Source organism: Otolemur garnettii, unplaced genomic scaffold (genome assembly GCF_000181295.1).
Source record: "Otolemur garnettii isolate 467f Iridium unplaced genomic scaffold, OtoGar3 scaffold00034, whole genome shotgun sequence".
Taxonomy (NCBI): domain Eukaryota; kingdom Metazoa; phylum Chordata; class Mammalia; order Primates; family Galagidae; genus Otolemur; species Otolemur garnettii.
This window is the reverse complement of record NW_003852429.1, coordinates 7,815,841-7,837,977: the sequence shown is the minus strand read 5'-3', so window position 1 is coordinate 7,837,977 and position 22,137 is coordinate 7,815,841. Positions and strand designations below refer to the sequence as shown.

General features: G+C 45.3%; 2 protein-coding genes across 3 annotated transcripts in view; one reads left to right on the top strand and one right to left on the bottom strand.

The window, feature by feature from the left end:
* Window positions 1-5,290, top strand: part of STK24 (serine/threonine kinase 24) — a 65,755-nt gene extending 60,465 nt beyond the window's left edge. Inside the window, exons 10-11 of the mRNA XM_023513105.1 lie at window positions 451-587; window positions 4,246-5,290. Of these exons, the coding sequence (XP_023368873.1) occupies window positions 451-587; window positions 4,246-4,282 (174 nt within the window). The 3' untranslated portion in view covers window positions 4,283-5,290. The remainder of the gene's footprint in view (window positions 1-450; window positions 588-4,245) is intronic.
* An 8,161-nt stretch (window positions 5,291-13,451) lies between these two features.
* FARP1 (FERM, ARH/RhoGEF and pleckstrin domain protein 1) overlaps window positions 13,452-22,137 on the bottom strand; it is a 281,209-nt gene continuing 272,523 nt past the window's right edge. For both annotated transcript variants that reach the window (XM_003789589.3, XM_023513086.1), the window contains exons 24-27: window positions 21,534-21,700; window positions 16,867-16,974; window positions 16,432-16,583; window positions 13,452-14,892 (exon numbers count right to left, since the gene is read on the bottom strand). In XM_003789589.3, the coding sequence (XP_003789637.1) occupies window positions 14,811-14,892; window positions 16,432-16,583; window positions 16,867-16,974; window positions 21,534-21,700 (509 nt within the window). In that variant the 3' untranslated portion in view covers window positions 13,452-14,810. The remainder of the gene's footprint in view (window positions 14,893-16,431; window positions 16,584-16,866; window positions 16,975-21,533; window positions 21,701-22,137) is intronic.

Sequence of the window (22,137 nt, the reverse complement as noted above, 5' to 3'; positions counted from 1 at the left end):
ACAGATGTCGTTTCCTGGAGTTGAAGAACCAACCCACTAATTCCAGATGCTGAGCCCTGATGGCAGGCACATGCTGCAGCTTCCCTGTTGGATCCAGGAGAATTTGTAATGGGCTTTGAAATCACTTTTCGGGTCCATGATTGAGTAAGGTTGAGACAGAAAAAGAACACAGAGAAGACAGATCATTATAATCAGATTGGGAAAGTGCACAGAAAGCTCTGTTCTGGCCTAGAAGGTGATGACTCGGGTCTGACCTTTGTGCTGTCTACACACACTGTTCTCAGAGCATTCGAACAACTTCTCGTTGGAAGGAATCTGAAGTGACCCAGCAGCCCAGCTGGAGCTGCTGCCCAGGCTCCCTGATGCTGGGGTTGCATTGTGACCCATGAGCTGTGAGTGCTCCCGGGTCCCTGTGCTGTGTTCATCACACGGTTCTTCCTCTGCTTTCAGTTGAAGGAGCAGAGCCAGGCGTGCGGAGGGAACATGGGGTCTATAGAAGAACTGAGGAGGGCCATCTTCCTGGCAGAGGAGGCGTGCCCCGGCATCTCCGACACCATGGTGGCCCAGCTTGTGCAGCGGCTCCAGAGGTAACTGCGGGGCTGAGAGTGGGGAAGACTTTCCCACATGGAAAGGACTGGTACTCAGTTTATTGGATAGGTGCTTCCATTCTTGTCTGTGTGTTGTCTTCCAGGCCACAAGGTTGAAGCAGAAAGCTAGAGGAGACTGCTGTTCTGAATTGTAGGACTCTATGAATTAATGTTAATGGAAACGACTAGAAGAGAACTCAGATGTTGTATGTCTATAGCTCTTGCCACAGAAATACAGGATGGCTTTAAAATACGTTCTTAATTGTGCAGCCAGAGAACGACTGGTTCTTGGTTGGATGTGTGTAACTGTCCATTTGGTTTCTGACTTTAAAGTCAAGTGTGCAGAAGTGCCATAAATTCTGGTTCAGTGAGTGCACTGAGGATGGCATGGCCTACTCGTCCTGTGGTCAGCTGAGTGAGTTGTGCCCGAAGCCTGGTCAGGAGGGGCTGGTCTGCCCCAGCCTGCAGGGAGCCTCATCGTGCTCCAGGTGACGTATGCAGAGGTGACAACCTGAACCTTCTCTACCCCCTCATAGCTTGTCCCAGGATTGTCTGTGTGAAAAGAAGCCACTCCTGACAGCCATCCCAGCACAGGTGCAGTTGTTTCATGGTGGTTGGGGACTGGTGCCAGCCGGTTGTTCTGGGCCACGAGTGATTTGGCACCAGGTTTTCCTCCACACACCAGGGAGACAGGCATGCCTTTGTGTTGACAGTTGACTGCCAGTTTCCAGACTAATGCCCCTTCCTCAGGAGGAATGAGCCTTGGTGATATTAGCAACATTTCTAGGGCTTCTGAGATCTCCACTTTATAGCAAATGAAGTTTGATGGTACATGGGTCCCTTTTGCCATTTGGAAGACGTGCCCCTCTAAATGGGGACATTAAGAGAAAACTACTGTTTTTATACTTCGGTTTATTCTCCTGAACTCAGGTCCCTTAATGAAAAACATTTCAACTTCATAAGTTAAAGTTTTGCATAGGAAATAAAAATAGTTTACTTGGTTGTCTTCAATCCCCTCACGCGCCCCCCCCCCCCAGGGTATTATTCTATTGTCTAGATGGGTGCAACAGTGTGATCATAGCTCTTTGCAGAATCCAACTCCTGGGGGTTGGTTTTGTGCTTTTATGAGTCACTTAGAACTGATACTTTCCACGTTGTCCAGAATCACCTGGAATTGTTAGGAATTGCTTTGATACAGATGACTTGGTTTCCCCTGCAACTCTGGGCACAGATAGGCAGACAGTGCATATTCAGGGCCTTCCCGGTTGCAAGGCCCCTTGTCTCTGTTCCTCTTCCTTTAGTTGTTAGTGCAAGTTGATACGTACCACACCTCCGATGGAAGAATGAGAGCCCACAAAGAATTTCACATTTTCTAGTAGCAATATTTTAAAAAGTAAAAAGAAACAAGTGAAATTAGTCTTAACAGTATATTTTTAAACTTGCTATATTCTAAGTATTATGATTTCAACATGGAACGATTGCAAACAGTTACCCAGAAGGTCCTTTACATTCCTTTTTGTGCTAAGTCACTGAAATCCGCTGTGTGTTTTACACTTAGCAGTGCATCTCAGCCTGGACCCAGCGCATCCCGGGGCTCAGGCACACGTGGCTGGGTGTACCATATGGACTAGAGTATGTCTATGTTGTGGCAAGGAGTTTAATTTTCCGTGATGGGTTAGAGATGCTGAGTCCACATTCCTTCCTCTGCCTCCTTGTCTCGACTGCTCTTGCTTTCTTCCCTTGGCGACGAGTGCACCCTCTTCCTCCTTAGTCCTCAGATGACCCAACCGTGGGGTCCTTATCTCCTCCCTGCAGGCTTGGCCGTGGCTGGGCTTTTCTTCCTGAGCCGCTCCTGCAGCTCTTCCTGTGTGTTCGCACTGATAGGACATAAAACCGCAGTGCCCTTTCCTTGGACTTCTTACCAGTTTTGCTCCCAAACGTGTTGTTTCTGTGGATGACCGCAGAAAGAATGAGAACAGACTTTTGTCTGAAGCATTTTTGAAGCCTTTCTCTCTTAGTCTGAATTAATGTTTAGATTCTTCCATGTGACATCAGCTCATCCCATGATTAGTCATTTATAGTTCTTGAAATGCGAGTCTTAGGATTTGTGGCTAAAGTATGCTTTTGAGAGGATCTTACGTAACTGGTTGTTCTCTGGGAGAGCGCCAAGTATTTTGAATGCCTTAAAAGAGAGCTCCAGATTGGAATGTGTGAGATGATTCCCGTTAAATTGTTGTGAGCCAGTTGCCTTGAATTGGTCAGTTTTGAGGTGGTTGAGGGAATCTTGGCCATGAGGTGCTCCCTTTTGTATTCTAAATCCAGACAGTACCGAAGAATTTCGGGAGGACCAAGATTGCCCATGATTCCGCCAGTCTCACTTGTTTACACCATCATTGTCACTCAATGTGTTGGTTTCTGTTATACATGTGCTGTGAACTTACTCGGGTTCTTACCTGCAGATTATAGTGAAGGTGTGACTTTTTGACATTTTGTATTACTTAGTACTGAGACATTGTGTATGTAAACTGTAATACAGTAGAGCACACCTACAGGCTGAACATCCCTAGTCTGACATGCTCCAAAATCCAAAACTTGGAGCACCCACATGAGACTCAGAGGAAATGCTCACTGGGGCATCATGCACACATTCCCAAGTTGGAAAGGAGAATCACTTTTGGTCTCACGCATTTAGGATAAGGGATACTCAGCTGACAATTTTGTATATACTTATTAACTTGTGTATATTTTTTATGTTGCTTAAATATAGGTAATTACAATTTTTAATCTCTAGTAATTTTAGTTTGCATAATTTACTGTTTCTCCACTGTTAGATATCAAAATTGTTTCTAAATTATTATAATTACAAAAATCCTTGAGAAGCCATATGTGGTGGCTCATGCCTGTAATCCTAGCAGTCTGGGAGGCTGAGGAGGGTGGATCATCTGAGCTCAGGAGTTCCAGACCAGTCTGAGCAGAAGAGACCCCATCTCAATTAAAAATAGAAAAACCTGTTGGGTGTTGTGGTGGTCTTCTATAGTCCCAGACTACTCAGGAGGCTGAAGCAAGAGAATTACTTTAGCCCAAGAATTTGAGGTTGCTGTGAGCTATGATGCCAGGGCACTCACTGTACCCTTGGTGACAGTGAGACTGTGTTTCCAAAAAAAGAAAGAAAGAAAAAGAGAAATTGTTAAGAGACAGCTTAATGCAAATACCCTGTGCCTCCTTGGGACCGTATTCTGAAATAATTCCAGGAAATGGATTACTTGGACTACCTGTTTATTTCATGGCTAAAAGGGTTTCATGAACATATCAGGAATGTATATGTATCCCTGGAATCTTACTCTCATCTAGTATTAAAGATTTTCAGTTTTTAACACCTGATTTACAAGTAAAGGAGTATCATCTACTTGTAATCATTCATGTCTCTTCAGGATGACTGAACACATTTTCACTTTTTATTGTGTTCTCTAAAGTTATGTGTTGGAATTGTGATCTTAATATTTGTGTTCTTTATACAATAGATTGACTACCCCATTGCTATTTCTTCCACTTATTTTTGGGGGGATTGTCTACAAAAATGAAGATTGGATCTATTTGAAACCGTACATGGAGGATGGAGAAATAATGTTTACTTCTGTTTCTCTTTGTTTTCCCCTAGATATTCTCTAAGCGGTGGAGGAACCTCATCCCACTGAAATCCCTTCGGTATTTGGGGTTTTGGTTTTTTTCTTTTTTCTTCTTCATCTTCCTCTTTAAAAGTCAACGAGAGCCTTTGCTGACTCTGCTGAAGAGGTGCGCAGTGGAGGGGCCACGACCCCACAGCCGAGGGCACCTGTCCGGGACACACATGGTCCTCCTGTGCCACAGCCAGATGAAGTCTCTCAGATGGGGTGGGAAAGGGTCCGCTCCTTTGAGTGATCATTTTATTTTATTATTCTTGGTTTTAATTTTAACCATAGTGCACATATTCAAGGAAAGTGTCTTTAAAACAAAAACCCTGAAATGTATATTTGGGATTTCGGTAAGGCATCTACAGACATGAAACCTCAGGTATCCTGCTTTAAGTAGTCAGCTCCCCCTGGGAGATGGAGAATCGCTCTGGTGGATCAGTGTACAGATTTGTATATAGTGTCATTTTTACGGAAACCCTTTCGGCGTGCATAAGAAATCACTGTGTACAAATTGGCCAAGTGCTTCTGTAGATAATGTCAGTGGAGTAAATATTTGATAGGCCATAACTTGAGTCTATTGCCTTGCCTTTATTACATGTAAATTTTGAATTATGTGACCAGTGATTTGGGTTTTATTTTGTATTTGCAGGGTTTGTCATTAATAATAATTAATGCCCCTCTTAGGGAACACTCCTATTTGTACCTCAACAAATGCAAATTTTCCTCTTGTTTGCCCTACCACCCTTTTGGTACACTTAGAAGTTGATTTCCTTTTTCATCAATGGTACTATTTCTTAGTGTTTTAAATTGGAACATATCTTGCCTCATGAAGCTTTAAATTATTACCTTCAGTTTTTCCCCAATGAAGCGCTCTCGTCTAACATTTGTTTGGAATCGTGCCACTGCTGGTCTGCACCAGATGTACCGTCCTTTCCCATACAACTTTCTGTTGTACCTTGTAGAATCTGCATATCATCTTTCCCACCTAAAAATGTCTGAATGCTTACACGAATAAATTTTATAACACACTTACTTTGTATATTCTCCTTGAAGTATAACCCTTCAGAGGACAGTGTAGGCACTGTGTGTGTGTATGAGTGTGTGAGACTAGACACTTCAGAAGACTTCAGAGAACAATGTCCAGGTGTCAAGAGTGCTAAGCATTCAGGACCACTCCCTGTGCATCCTGTAAAATTGGCCACTGAGATGTGATTGAACATTACTGATCTGTAACTGCTATGCCACTTGCTGGGGACTTCAGGGTGTTTTAGTTCTTTCTCCTAAAGGAGCCTGTCTGCCAGCCAGCATGTATTTTCCTTTGCATGCTGGGGGTCCTGGCTTGGGAAGGGGGATGTCATTTCTGAGTTTCTGTGGGTGGGAAAGCATTCTTGTGGCAACTCTTTTGACTGTTGATTTAGGTATGTGTGGCACTCTTTTGTAGTTGTTGATGCAAATTATTGTCATCTCTTATTGGTATACCAGTTCTTGAGGACTAAAAGATTTTGGAAGTGAGCTCAGGGTGTGATTTCAGCTGTCTGCTGGTCTAATGGCTTAGAAGTTGCAGGGAGAGGACAGAGACCTGAGTAGGGTGTCTGAATGGTTGTAATTTAATCATGTCTAGTTTTTGTTTGTTTGTAAGACGTAGGGTCTTAGGGGGGTGGAGCAAGATGGCGGACCAGAAGGGTTGTTTGGCTGAACTCTCCTAGTACAACTCGGGAAGGGGGAAAGCCAAGTCATACATTGTAAGGGGATCTTGGCTGGAGCTGTGGCTTTGGGTCCACAGCGAGGTGGTGATATATTGAATACAGTGCATGAACCTTGAGTGGTGGAGATCTGACTAGGCAAGTTTTTGTGAGCCAGCTGGAGCAGATGGATTCCCCCCCACCACCACCACCATGGAGGTCCAGAGATGGGAAGAACCTTTTTTACAGTTTTAGGAAAGCTTGTAAGAGTGGGTGCACCTGAACAGTGTACAGCAGCCAGACTTGAATGCTGGTTGGAGTAGATTTGCCCGAGCTTTGGCAGCAGGTGTGACAGCCATACTGGGAAGTTCTCAGAGGCCAGGAGGGTGGCCATTGTGGGAAGGTTGTGAGGGTGAGCCTCAAGCCTCTTGCTGGGATACAGCCTTTTTAGTATCAGACTACTGCCAGGATCAGAATACTCTTGACAGGTTCAGGAACTCCTGTACTCCATGGGAACTGTTGTCAGGGGGCCTGGTTAGACCTACCTTTGAAGGATTCTGGAGAGCTTTAAGATTCCAACCCAGTGGAATCTGAATGCTAAGGAAATAATCAGGTGATCACCACAGACAACTAAGTTTGGAAACAGGTCTATGCCTGGGAACTAAAGAGAGGTTACCAGCTGTGTTGTCCATCCCCTAAAACCACAGAGCCACCTGGTGTCCTGGTAGTATATTGCAACATAAATATATTCCTACTAAAATGAGACCCTTCCACTATATATATACATATATCTTCATAAAGAGCAAGGGCTCCTGTATTTTTTGGTTATAGTATTTTAGCCTCATTCTCTCTCCCTATTTCATGCTCCTACATTCTCCTTGCATAGAGACTCTTCTACCTTTATCATCTCTCCCACATAATTGTGTGGGCAATAGCTAAGATAACACCTCCTTTTTTTTTTTTTTTTTTTTTTTTTACATTTTTTGGTCTTTATTTCAATTCCCTCTCTTTTGATTAAACAGTATTTTTAATTTCCTTTATTATTTTACTATTATTTCTTTTTTCTTTCCTTTGTTTTTTCTTTTCTTTGCTGAGAGCTAGGGTGACACAGCTGTGGTCTGGCAGGTAGGCCACAGTAGTAGTCGAGCTCAAGGAGGCCAAGAGCCCTTTCTACTTCTGGCCCTAGGAAGAAAGTACTGGCAAGTTCACACTGCAGAATTTCTGTTTCTTTTTCATCCTTACTTAATTTTTCTTTTTTTTGTTTTTGCTCTTTTTCTTCTCTTCTTATTTTTGGCAGAGGAAGAGTCTGGCTCTGCTCAGGCTAGTAAGGAGTACCTGATTTTGAAGAACCCACCCAGCCCAGCCCCTCAAAATCCTCTAGTTACAGGGGTGACCTTAGCACCATGCTGATCGATACCATTTCTTCTCATCATTTCTTCCTGTCCTCCTCCTCCTCTCCTGTTCTTCAATGTTTTTCTTTTCTTTTACTCTTTCCTTCCTTTTTCCTCTATATTTCTTTTCCCCCTTTTCCTCCCTGCTTGCTTTTTACCCTTCTCCTCCATTTGGTCTCATGCCAAGAGGCCCTTTTACCCTTTTAAGATACTAAATGTACCTTAATTCTGAGGCAAGTTAATCTGAAGCAAAGGAGGCAGAGTGACGGAAATAGAGCACTAGGAGGTGAACAAGAAGAAAGCACACATGAGAAGGAACCAACAGAAAAATTCAGGCACCATGAAAAACCAGAGTAGAGCAGATTCCTCCAAGGGACCACAAGGCAGCTGTTACAGAAGATTCTTCTTAAATCATTGGTTCTCAACCCTCCTAATGCCACAAACCTTTAATACAGTCCAAAGGGGTCACAATCCGCAGGTTGAGAACTGCTGCTTTAAATAATTAATGGATTTGATAGAAAGGGATTTTAAAATTTAGATGATTCAGACAATAAAGAGAATGGATGAGAAAATGGAAAGACAGAACCAAAAGTCGGATGAGAGATATGTAGAATATAGAAAGGATATGGTGGAGCTTAAGGAAATGATGGAGGCAATCAAGGAATGTAAAGATGCAGTAGAAAGTATCAGAAATAGGTTAGATCATGGAGAAGAAAGAAACTCAGCTAGTGGAGTTAACCCAGGTAGTTACAGAAGCAGAAAGAGAGAAGAACACACACTTGGAGAACTATAAGACTCCATGAAGTGTTAAAACATGTGAATAATAGGAATCCCTGAAGGGGAAAAATATTGTCGCAAAGGTATGGAAGCCCTACTGGAGACTATCATAAAAGAAAACTAAACCAGGTTTTACTAAAGATCTTGATATATTCCTTTCAGATGGATATCGACCCTCATGTAATTTCAACTCTTAACAGAGTTTCTCCAAGACATACTGTAATGAACCTATTCAAAGTCAAGATGAAGGAGAAAATTCTGCAAGCAGCTAGGAGTGCCAAGTGACCTACAAGGGCAAAGCAATTAGGAGGACAGACTTTTCAGCTGAAACTTTCCAAGCTGGAAGAGCATGGTCATCCACCTTCAACATTCTTAAAACTATTTTCAGCCTAGAATTCTGTATCCTGGTAAACTGAGCTTCAGAATTGACAGAGGAATCAAATCTTTTGTGGTGATACAGGCACTGAGGAAATTTGCTACAATAAGACCAGCTCTATAGCAAATACTTAGATCTATTCTTAACACTGACCACCATAATGGACCACCACCAAAGTTAACACCTAGAAGCTAAAGGGTTAAAACTTAGCTTCTCCAATAGGGCAAAAGATAAATGTACATAACAGACTTTATCATAACAAGATGAGTAAATTCTACCACACTTATCTATAACCTCATAAATGTCAATGAATTGAGTTCCCTACTGAAGAGGCACAGGTTGGCTGATTGCATAAAAAAGCACAATCAGTCTGTCTCCAGGAGACACATTAGCCTTGAAGGACAAATCAAGACTCAGGGTTAAGGGATGAAAAACAGTATTTCAAGCAAATGGAAATCAGAAGCCAGGAGAGGCTGCAATCTTATTCTCAGATACAAGTGGATTTAAAGCAACTAAAGTTAAGAAAGACAAATGACCACTTATACTGGTGAAAGGAATAATTCAACAAGACACGTCAATTTTCAATATTTATGCATCTAACTTAAATGCTCCCAGACTTATGAAACCTTAAGGGGTCTGAGCAATATGATATCCCATAACACCATTAATAGCTGGGGACTTTAACAACCCTCTGGTGGAATTATATCCTCTGAACAGAAACTAAACCAAGATGCAAAGGTCTTAAACCTGACCGTAGGACAAATGGGATTAATAAACATATACTACAGAACATACCATCCCAAAGCAAAAGAATATACATTATTCTCATCAGCCCATGGTACATACTCCAACAAAATAGATCACATTCTAGGATACAACTCAAACCTCAGCAAAATTAAAGGAACAGAAATTATACCTTACTTCTCAGACCACAGGGCAGTAAAGGTGGAACTCAGCTCTAGCAAAAACATTCATCCCCACAAAAAGGCGTGGAAATTAAACAATTTTATGCTGAGTGATACCAAGAAGTGATAAAAGAAGGAATTGTTAAATTCCTCAGACATAACAATGGAGACACAAGTTATCAAAACCTGTGAGGTACAATAAAAGCAGTCCCGAGAGGAAAAGTTATTGCATTAGATGACTACATTTGAAAAACAGAGCACATCAGCAAACTCACAGACTGTCTTATGGAATGGAAAAAGAAGAATCTAATCCTAAACCCAGCAGAAGAAAAAAAATAACCAAAATTAAATCCGAGATTAATGAAATTAAAAACAATTTAGAAAATTAACAAAACAAAAAGTTGGTTTTTTAAAAAAATCTTTGGCCAGACTAACTACAAACAGTAAAGTAAAATCTCTAGTAACCTCACTCAGACAATAATGGGGAAATAACCTGTGGTATCTCTGTGGCATCGGTTATCTCTTAATACTACAAGAAACTCTTTGCCCAGAAATTTGACAATGTGGAGGAAATGGATTAGCACTTGGAATCACATCCTCTCCCTAGAGTTAACCAAGAAGAAATAGATCTGAACAGACCAATTTTTCAAGCACTAAAATCAAAGACAATAAAAAATCTGCCAACAAAAAAAAGCCTGTGTCCAGATGGCTTCACACCAGAATTCTATCAAACCTTCAAAGAAGAGCTTATACCCATACTGTAGAAACTATTCCAGAAATTGAGAAGGAAGGAATCTTCCCCAACACGTTCTATGAAGCAAGTATCACTCTGGTACCAAAACCAGGAAAAGACCTAACTAAAAAGAATTTCAGGCCAATTTCACTAATGAATATAGATGCAAAAATTCTCAATAAAATCCTAGCCAATAGATTGCAGCTTCTTATTAATCAAGTGGTTTTATCCCAAGGATGCAAAGCTGGTTTAACACATGCAAGTCCATAAACATAATTCACCATATCAATGGAAGCAGAAACAGAGACCACATGATCCTCTCAGTAGATGCAGAAAAAGCATTAGATAAAATTCAGCATCCTTTTTTAATTAGAACTCTGAAGAAAACAGGCATTTAAGTTGTTTGAAGCCATCTATGACAAACCCACAGCTAATATACTGAATGGAGTAAAACTGAAAGCTTTTCCACTTAGAACTGGAACCAGATAAGGCTGTCCTTGAGCACCACTACTTTTCAACGTAGTGCTGGAAGTTTTAGCTAATACAATCAGGTGAGGGAAGGAAATAAAGGGCATACAAATGGGAACAGAGGAGGTCAAACTAGCGCTCTTTGCCAATGATATGATCTTTTACTTTGATAACCCCAAAGTCTCAACGCCAAGCCTCTTGGAAGTCATCAAAAAATACAGTAATGTCTCAGGATATAAAATCAATGCCCACAAATCAGCAGCCTTTATATATGACAATAACAACCAAGATGAGAAGCTAATCAAGGACAATTCCCTTTATAGTAGCTTCAAAGAAAATGAAATACCTAGGACTATACCTAACAAAAGAGGTGAAGGACCTCTATAAACAAAAGTAAGAAACCCTAAGAAAAGAAAGAGCAGAAGATATTAATAAACGGAAGAACATACCATGTTTATGGCTGGGAAGAATCAGCATTGTTAAAATATCTATACTTCCCAAAGCAATCCACAGATTCAGTGCAATCCCTATTAAAAATACCAACATCATACTTTCAAGATTTGGGAAAAAAAAAATATATATATATATATATATATACACACACATATATATATATTTATTTTTTGTATGGAACCAGAAAAAACCCCATATAGCCAAGGCAATTCTTAGTAAGCCAGGGGAATCAGCCTGCCAGACTTTGGGCTGTACTAAAAGACCATAGTGATCAAAACAGCATGGTATTGGTACAAAAATAGCCACTTACTGGTACAAAAACAGCCACTTAATCTTTGATAAACTAAACAAGAACATACGCTGGAGGAAAGAATCCCTATTCAATTAATGATGCTGGGAGAACTGGATAACCACATGTGAAAGACTGCAACTGGACCCACACCATTTTCCGCTCACTAAAATGGATTTTAGATGGATAAAAGATCTAAATCTAAGACATGAAGCAATAAAAATCTTGAAGACACCATGGAGAACAAACACTTGACATTATCAGACTGGGTAAAGACTTTATGAGGAAGACTTCAGTGGAAATTGGAACAATAGAAATAAACATGGGACTTAATTAAATTGAATAGCTTCTGTACAGCTAAGGAGACAACAACCAAAGCAAACAGACAAGCATCAGAATGGGAAAAGGTTTTTCCATATTATGAATCAGACAAAAAAGCTTGATAACTGGATCTACAGAGAACTCAAAATAATCAACATTAAAAAAAAAAGCCAGCAATCCCTTGTGTCACTGGGCAAGAGAGATGAATAGCACCTTCTCTGAAAAAGATGAATGGCCAACAAACATGAAAAAAAATGCTCATCCCTAATTATCAGAGAAATGCAAATCAAAACCACCTTAAGATATCACCTAACCCCAATGAGAATGGCCCACATCACAAAAATCTCAAAGCTGCAGATGCTGGTGTGGATGTGGAGAGAGGGGATCACTTTTACACTGTAGGTGGGACTGCAAACTAATACAACCTTTTTGGAAGGAAGTGCGGAGACTCCCCTAAGAACTCCAACTAGATCTCCCATTTGATCCTGCAATCCCTTTACTGGGCAACTATCCAGAAGAAAAAAAAAATCATAAGGATATTTGCACTAGACTGTTTATCGCAGCTCAGTTTACAATTGCCAAACTGTGGAAACAACCTGAATGCCCACTCTCCAGGAATGGATTAACAAGCTGTGGTGTATGTATATCATTCAGCCACTAAAAACAGATGGAGACTTTATATCTTGTGTGTTAACCTGTATTAAGAGAAACACATTCTTTTTAGTAAAGCATCACAAGAATGGAGAAGCAATGATCCAATGTATTCAATTCTGATATGAGGTCAGTTGATGACCTAGTACATGGTGGATGAGTGGGGGAGCAGAGATGGAAGGAGCGAGGGTGGTGGGGAGTCAGTGTGTGACACACCTCTTGGAGTTGGGACACAATTATTAAGAGGGACTTCACCTAACATGCAATCAGTGTAACTTGGTTCTCTGTACTCTCAATGAACCCCCAACAATAAAAAAAAGAAGAAGAAAAAGAAAGGGTCTTGGCTGTGTTGCCTGGGTTGGACTCAAACTCTTGGGCTCAAGCAGTCCTCCTGCCTCAGCCTCCCAATTATCTGGGACTGTGGGCTCACACACACTGCCTGGATAATGGAGGATAGCTTTTAAACTCTAAAATGAACTTATATTTTATTAGAAGTGGATTTGGGTTGAGCTATTAATTTCTATGGGAAATACAGTTTGGTTAGGGGAAATAGAACCAAATTGCTAATTCTTACTACTCTGTAGCAAGAACGTTGCTTTGAAGAATAAAATTTGAGTATATAGTTGTGTCTGTAACTCCCCATGTGTTCCTGCAAACCTGGGAGTGGGCTAAGTTGCCTATACTGTGGACTTCATATTCCTCTAGGGTCTTAGGGTGCACAGAGTTGCTAGGCACAGATTGGAATCACTGAGAAATACCAAGGTAGGAGACCACTTCATGCTCAAGTCACCCAGAATTTAGTGACAGGGGATTTCTGGATCCTTGCCCTGTCCCTGTGGGTTGCTCAGTGTCAGGGTGACAGGCCCTTCCTATGCCTCTGCCCCACTCCCATCGTTCAGGAACTTACACTGCCCCATCTGCCAGAGCAGTGGTTCTCAACCTGTGGGTCGTGACCCCTTTCTAACAAGGAAAATACCTCCCGGCATTAGGAAGGTTGAGAACCACTGTGCTAGAGTGTTCTCTCCCCTGTCTGTTTCAGTGAGCAGGTCCCTGTGTTTCCCCCCTTTCAATACTCCCCGCCAGGCTGAAAATAAAGACGAGAGACAAGGTTGGTTGTTTTGCCTTAAAACTTCAATATGCTGGAGTGTGGCGTGAGGTATTTTTATTCCCTTTTGTTAGTACTTTAAACCATCTGGTACATACTGTAAGGCAAATGATTAACACGTGTCAAGCTACTTGTCCATTGGTAAATCCCCGTTTCTGTGTATATCGTCACACTCTGCAGAGGGGGTGTCTCCCTGCGTCCTGGCCGGCCTGGGGAAGAACTGTGTTGGTGGGCTGCTGCTCTGGACCTTCTGGACTTGTTAAGACAGGGCTTACGAATACTAAGGGAATAGGCAAATGCCTTTCGAGTAGTAGGCCCAAGTGGTTGGAAACCGTGTTTCCTGTGTAGTCCAAATGTCAAGGAGGTGCGGCGGCATACTGTTGTGACCCCATACCGGGGGACAGGAGTAGGAAGTTTCTGAGGACAGGCATAATATATACTACTAGAGGATGTGCAGTTTCAAACCACAGTTGAAGGAAGGTGTGGGGCACTGGGGGTTACGTACCATTACTTCATCGTGCTGCTGCAGCCACGATGCTCACAAAAACACTTATCACGGAACATATCACAAATGGCCCTGATCAATGACATACAGGTTTTCATGCTTGTGACACAGACAGCAAAACACCACAGCTTAGCATCTTCCCACTGTGTATGCCACTCACAGTACAGCGACAGTCCAGATATTGCACTGTGTTTCTGCTCCAGCAGAAGACACCCCGCTACGGTTTGTGGACAGTAATCGCTTCCGTGGTTTGGTCAAGTTGTGCCAAGAAGGAGGTCAGTAACAAATGTTTTCATTGGAGCGTGAAACCCTTAGGTGGGACGTAGTGTGCTGTAAATTGCTTATTAATCAAAGAAGTGAGTCCTACGAACTGCCTATTATTTAATATTATAAAAGTAGAAAGATTGGGAAAAAAATCTGAAAATGATCTCAGTTACTTAAGACTTTGCCACATACCGCAAACACTGGAAAAAAAAATTTTTTTTAAATGCAGCAACCTGTAGATGAAAATAACAGTTTCTTTAAGAAAAAGAAGAGCACTTGCCCTGTCTCATGGTTGAACGATGTGTCTGTACTGCTTTTATGGTGCAGTGTGGAGGAAGAAATGTCATTTGGCACTCTCTTAATGACAATGTTTTAATACTGTCATAAGCTAAAGAACAGCCCCCCAAGAGAATGATAAGATGAAATGCCACCCGGGACCGGAGCTGGGATCACTGTTCTGTTCCGATGAGAAATTAACAGCTGAAAGGACAAGGTTAAAAATGCTTCCATGGAGACAGAAGAGAGCTGCAGTGAGACCAGGGTGTCTCTCAGACAGGTGTTAATGTTACAAGGCTCCGTTAATACAGAAGAAAGCAGCCACCGCGGGATCCACCAACAAATGTGCCTGGTTGTCAATACGCGTGAGATTCTTTGTGGCTCAAAACATGGGCCCGTGAGGCTGAGCTGGTGGCACTTCGGATCACTTCCATCCACCTGAAAACGGAAGTAAAATAATCACTTTGGGACACTTTTTACAAAGCCGTGTCTTTGTCCATTCTTTGCACAGCTCATGACACTGGCTGTCATCTCCTACAAACACACACTGCACCTGGTTTGTGATCTGCCATCTTAGCTGAAGAACACCATTTGAGAACCATTGGCCCTAGGGAGCTGGATGTACTCGAGATGCAGGTGCCTTGCTCAGGTGACACCCACTCCATTTTGAGCACTTTCAGTCTGTTTGAAAGGACTCATCCTTTTCACGGACATTGTAAAAAAAGAGTGGTATGCGTCCTGTCCTGTTCATACATATGTGTATTTGCAATATGCCGTTGGTTCTCAGCTGGGAGCCTTGCTGCCCTGAGGGACATTTGGGGTAAAGTCTGGAGACATTTTTGGTTGTCATAACTGAGGTGCTAGTGGCATCTCATTGGTGGAGGGCAGGGGTGCTGTGAGCATCGCATAGTAGCTGGACAGGCCCCCTCCCCGCCACTCCCCAGATTATCTGGTCCAAAAGGTAAGTAGCACTGAGGTGGAGGAAATCAGGGGTGTGTGGCCAGCTTCCTGCCTTTGGGGCATTTTAGAATCTGAGCACAGCAAGTCTGTGATAAGAAGATCTCACTCAGTTCCTCAATCTAGTTTTCCAGTCCTGGGTCACATTTGAGAATTACTATCTCCTAGGCTCATTTTTCAAACAGTGTTGTTTAGGAACTGTTGTTTTTGGATGTCATGGGAGTTTTAAATTCCAACCTGAAGTCACTCTGCTATTTCTGTGGCATTTATTAGGGACTGTGCACAGTTGATAATTGGCCTGTCCATTTAGAAATCCTTATGGAGTCCAGTATCAGGTTATTGTCCTATCTAACATCATGGCCAGGGGAAGTTTCTCCCTAAACGAAGGACTGGTCTGTGGTCTTTTAGGGGCTGTGGATGTGCAGACGCCCACCCAGACTTTCTGCTGAAATGTGGTTCCAGAAACTGCTAATAGCCAGGCTCTATACTTTTATTTCTTGACTAAATGAAGGGCCCCTGTTTTCGCTAAACCATGCAGTAGTTTCACTAATAAGGTGGCCCTAAGAAGTAGTAAGATTTGTTTTCCTTCCTTGTATGGTCAGCATTTTGGCTCAAAGTCCAATCAGGAATATTATGACTCTGTTAGTACAGAAGCCACAGACCGAAAAACTGGAGGTTGGCCATTGAAAAGCTTTGGGCCTAGGTGGGCAGAGCGGGTCCAGAGATGCCCTCTGCTCTGAGGTGCCACAAAGTTAGAGGTGTTGGTGGAATCAGGTAACACTCTCCAGGGTGAAGACCACCTGCCATACCACCCAGGGCAATCATGACATCACAACCCTACTTGCTGCTATGATGGGAACGGTCTCACACTGGCATCAGGCACAGAGACCCTGGTCCACCTCCCTCCTAAGGAGTTGGCAGAGAGGGGGGATGGCAGGCAGAGCCTCCTTCACCTGTTGGCATCTGGCAGAGGAACATGCTCTTCTGCAGGACCCTGTCCTGCACACAGGGCCCACTTACCTTTCAAACGTGTACTCGCTGTCTGCCCTGAAGTAGTACACGTGGGACTTGAAGTGCAGCTTGAACACGTGGTCTTTGTGGATGTCCTCGGATTCTGAGGGGATGGTGAGTGAATACCCGAGCAGAGGCAGGCTGGCAAGGGGATGATTGTCCTAGAAGGGGGAACACAGTGGCTCTGGAGGCAGCCTCAGGAGGCGGTCCCCTCCCTTAGCAGGGACACTGGGAGCCCCGGCAGCTCCTGCCTTGGGCAAGGGCCTGTAAGAGAAGGGACTAGGGCAGGTGGGCCCAGCTGCTGCACTGTGGCCCTTTAGGAAATGGCTAATGTCAGCCTCTGGTGGACGTGGCCTTCCCCACAGGACCCCATGACACCAAGATCTTAGCAGTGTCAGCTCAAGTCCTTCCAGAGGAGGGTTGCCTGCCCCACGAGGCACTCACCTGGTGTGACTTGTAGAAGAATAGGCAGAAGTTTGTGAACACCACCCACAGCTTCTGCCACCCGTTGCTGTTTTTGAATTTCCTCAGCAGGTTCCCAGACAACTGATTCTGAAAGACACAGAGGCCTATAGGAAGCACAGGCAAGGCGCCCACCCCAACAGGGGCACAGCCAGGGTGTGATCCTCAGACACTTCTGTGACTTGAGAACATGACCTCTGACCTCCCCTGATGTGTATGATGTCGCTTGCTTTTTGTAACTTCTTACAGGTTACGTTGTGTCCCTCCAAAAGATACACTGAAGTCCTCACCCACTGTGCCATATTTGAAAACGTGTTAGTGTCAGTAGGTAGAATTAATGACCATGAGGTCATGGTGGATGGGCCCTAACGCCATTGGGAGTGGTGTCACTTTGAAGAGAAGAAATACAGGGATACCCAGGGAGGCTGGCTGGACAGCAGAGGTGGAAGCTGGAGTGATGTGTCTCCATGTTGAAGGACAACCAGAAGGGCCAGCACACACCAGACCCAACTCTACTGGTTACGGAGGGAGTGCGGCCCTGCCGATGCCTTGATTTTGGACGCATGGCCTCCAAAACACTTTGAGGCATGCAGGCTATGGACTTGGTCCTAAGACAGCAAGGAGCAGCTCCCGCTTGCCCCCTAGTGGGCCTGGGGGCAGCCGCGCTCGCCCTCCCTGCAACCTCCCTTCACTAAGACCTCGGCTGACTCCTTCCCCAAGGTCTGCTGCCGGGCACAGTGTACTGCGGGGCAGGTCCTGGGGCGTTCTTGTGACCACTCCAGCAGCCTGGCCAGGAGCAGGCGCACCAGGCACTTCCATCCATACTCTTGACAAACTGCTGGCCTGTCTGGTCCTTTTGTCAAAGTGACATCACCGAGGAAGACTCAAGGAGGTGGGAAGTGAAGTGGGGGTAGGGGTGCCCAATCTTATAAAGGTAATTAATGCCACTGAATTATTCACTTGAAAGTAGTTAAACTGGCACATTTTATGGTAGACACCTGAGTCTATTCTGTCCCAACCCTTCGGGTACCTTTGTACGTAAGAACTCCATGCCTTGAGCTGAGAGGAAACAAATTGAACCGTCTCTGCCCTCCAGCTGCTCAGGCAGGCTTTGCTGGGGGAGTCAGATGGGAACTGTGGGTATAAGGAGAAGGACCCTGCAGACACCCTTCCCAACAGGTGTCCGTGCGATGCTGTGCAGTGCAGGGTCACATGCCATGGGGTGGGGACAGGAGCATGTTTCTCTTTCTTTAGTGTTTTTATATTCCAAAACTCCTCCTATCTTTCAGTGCCTAAAAGATTCTTCTGTTACACATAAACTAACTCTCACATCAAAGCCAGCAATGACTAGCCACAGGCAGGCCCATTTTCCAAGGCAGGTTCACTGAACAGCTAGATTCTGCCCTCACCTTTCAACTAGCTGTGTCTTAGCAAGCACATCCAGTGTCTGTCCCAGCAGCCTCCACGATGGCCAGCCTCTCCCTCTCTGTGCCCGTCATATTGCCCTGTTCCCTCCTGCCTGTCTCCATTTGCTGCCTTTGACCCAGAACCGGATGAAGTTCCCTTTCTCAGGGCCGTGCCTGGGGCCACCTCTCCCAGATCCCTGACTGAAGGAGTCCCTGCTCTCCACGGCCCCATAACCTCACTCCCTATTGTGGGCTGATTTGTGCCACCCCAAAGATAAGCTCAGGTCCAAACTCTCAAATGTCTGTGAACATGACCTTTTTTGGAAATAGGGTCTTTGCAGATGTAATCAAGTTAAAATGAAGCTATTAGGGTGGACCCTAAACTCGTGATCAGTGTCCTTATAAGAAGGGACATTTGAGCACAAAGGAGAACACTCTGTGACCATGGAGGCATGGGGTGGTGCCGAGGATGGCCACAGGCACCAGAAGCTAGTGGGAGGTAGGGATGTACCCTCCAGAAGTGACCAAGTCCTCTGACATCTGGGAGATGTTTAGACTGCTGTCCTCCAGCACCCTGGGGATAAACTTCTATTGCTTTACCAGTTTGTGGCACTATGTTTGGCTGCGGTAGGGGATGAATACTGTTCCCATCCCTGACTCTGCCTCTGTTCCTGTGTCCTCCTGGTCCCCATTCAGGCAATTGGAGAACCTCCTGCTGCCCCTGTCCACACGTTCATCATTTTCAGACCCTCCACTGGTTGTTGCACAATGGCTGCCCTTTCTGTGAGGCTGGCGTGTCTGCCCCCTGTCCCCAAACATGCCCGTTCCTCACTGCTGTCATACAAGGAGAGAGACTGGGGCGTGGGCCTGTTGGGAAGAGGGCAGAGGCCCTGGGGGCAGGGCTCGCCTGCTTATCAGGGAGACCACCTGGGACACCAGGCTGGTGCAGTGCAGCTTGGAGGGATGAGTCCTGGCATGGCAGCGACGTTTGCAGAGTGACAGAACAGCTGATCTCACAAGTGTATACCTGCATACTGCCACTGTCAAACCATACCAGCCTGGGGCTCACTTTCCCGCTCGCTACCTGCGTTGGCAAACTTTACTCAAAGGGCCGGACGGTAAGTATTTTATACCTTATGGATCAAGAGGCAAAAGTCAAGGTATTATGTAGTAGCCACTTAACAAGGAATGCCTGTTCTTAGTCCAGGGGCAGGTGGTGACCGAGTGGTACACAAGGTGAGGAAGTGGCCCAGTGGGCCTGCCCTGGCTATGTGTGCTCCTCTGGCCCTATGGACTTGGTACCCTAAAAGGCTGAGCTTGAGGCAGTGTTTCTGGGCCGCCTGGACCAGATGTAGGTATTTGCTGCCTTCTTTAATGGCCTGGGAGCCTCCAGGACCCTAAAAAGGCCTGAAGCCTATGACAGTTCCCTGTCCTAAAAGCCATACCTCCCACATGCTTTCTGACAATACTGCACTGCCACCAGCTTCACCAGGACACAGACCAGATCTGATGGGATTTTTCTAACGTGATGACCATCGGTTCTTCCCTGCTCCCTCTTATAGGGCCCCTTCCTACTGTGACAGTCCCCATCTCCAAGGAGAAACCTCAGCCTGGCAGAAGACAGAGGGAGGAAGGGCGCTGTATACAACAGGTTCCAGAAGATGAGGAGAGGCCCAGAAGGAGTGTCTGCACCTGATGCAGCCCAGGCACACTGGGAGCCCATGTGACAGAGCCCTGTATTCGAGGCCAGCTGGGCAGGAAGGGTGTGGCCTGCACCTTGGATGTATCCCCGTGGGGACATCTTTGGAAGCAGGTGTGGGTCTGGAATACTAGGTGTAGAGCAGGAAGCTAATAAAGGTGGGTCCATGGAGCTGTGAAGTTCAATTCAAGAGAATGACTTTGAGATCCCCCGGGATATATGGCCCATTTCCAATACTGTTGGTTCAAAGAGCCAGTAGACTAATGTCTGGGGCTCAAGTCCCTTACTGGACACTGTCTGGGCCTGGCATGTTTGGCAACAGAGCTCTTTCAGTTTTAGAAGGTGAGTCCAGACAGACCCCCAGCACAGGGCCTGGGCAGAGATTCTGTAGGAAATGGGGCACTCACACAGAGACTGGCTGAAGCCTCACATGGACTTGGGGCAGGTGCCACTGCCTATGAGAGAGGAAGACAATTTTCTGGGCTTAAAGCATTCTGAACAATAGCTATGGACTGAAGAATGGTCTAGAAAAGATCCGGAAGGCTTTATAGTTAGGATCTGAGACAGACCAGTCATCCGAGCCAACGTCCAGGTATCGGGCCCAGAATGATACTCCCATCTGAAGGCCTCAAAAGCAAAATCTCTGACCTTCTGCCCTCCCGCCCCGTGTCCCGAGAATCCCTCTCCCTAAAGACAGTCACAAAAACCAGAAATAGGACTCTAACTTTCTACTGCCTGACAGTAGGTCATATGACCCCCATTCTAGGGCTGTCGCCCCCATGCTGGGAGGAAGAAAAGCTACAGTGGAGAAGCCAAGAAGAACCTGAAGGGCCAGGCCCTGCGGGCTCCCTGCACTGGCTGGCACGCTCTGCCCAGTCACACCCTACGCTCTGTGCACGCCACACTGGCTCTGTGCACGCCACACTGGCTCGCAGCATACAGGGCAGCTTCCCTGTGTCTTTGTGACTTCATTCTGAAGGCCCCTGTGTCATGTTAAGACTATGACTAAATGAACGTGTGCTTTTCTATTATTGTCTTCTGATTTAGGAATGTTGGCTGTGCCCCGTATGAAGGGAGAGAGACCACCCTCTTGTGCCCTTCACAGGATAGTCCTGCACCCCTTTTCCTCAGTTTCTTCCATGAGCTATAACCCAGACCCTGGCGGCCCCTGCCTTGCCATCTTGCTGACTCTACTCCTTCACCATGAACCTAAGTTCCTCCATGGGATGGCTCCGGGACGTGAGGGCCATGGCAGGTGAAGCTGTCTGTGGTTGTGCATTGGGGCCCATCTTCTAGGCTAACTCAGTGATTAGAAAGGAAATGGGGGAGAAGAAAATCTCATAGGGGCAGGGGGCTAATGAAAACCAAGAGAAGTGTTTGCATTTACGGAAGGACAGTACTGCTCAGTGGTAACCACGGGTGTTGGGGGAGCCCTGGGCGGCTTTGGTTGCCTCCTGCTGGGTAGGGCTGTCACTGACAGGCACAGAAGCTGGCCACTGGGCCCCTGGGCCGGGAGCCTGTGAGTGCTCCACTTGGGTCAGTACCTCCACAGCAATGCTGAAGTCCACCATGGAGACGCTGGTGTTGCGGTGCCAGCACACGTGCACCATGGTGTTGCCGCGGTGAGGGGTCTGGCGCTCCAGAGAGGTGCGGGATGCACTCAGGTCATCCTCTGACTCCTGGTCGGCCGTTGTGGCTTCATCAGGAGACTCTGCAGGACACAGGCAAAGGGTAGCACTTCTGATTGTTCCTCCCAGGAGGGGCAGACTTCTCCTGACACCCATTAAGGTGCTGAGGAAGGTGTTAGAAGCTTGGGGGACTTGCAGTGGTCACACGGCACCCACTGAGCAGGAAGCTAATGAGGCCCCCACTCAAGGAAGGGTGTCCCCCCAGCCCCGGCCAGGGAGCTCCTTCCACACCTGAGAGCTTGGTCTGAAGCCTCTCTCATTCCACAAGGATGACCTCATGGACACTATGTCCTCTCCATGGACACTGTGTGACAAGTGGCAACGCTAGCCTGGAAAAGATGGCTTCCCTGCTCCCAAATACTGTTTTCAAGACTGTAGTTTTAGAAAAAGGAAGATCCTTGACTTTTAGCTTCCAGTATAAATGCAGACCACGGACATGCGCCCTATTCAACAGGTGGTT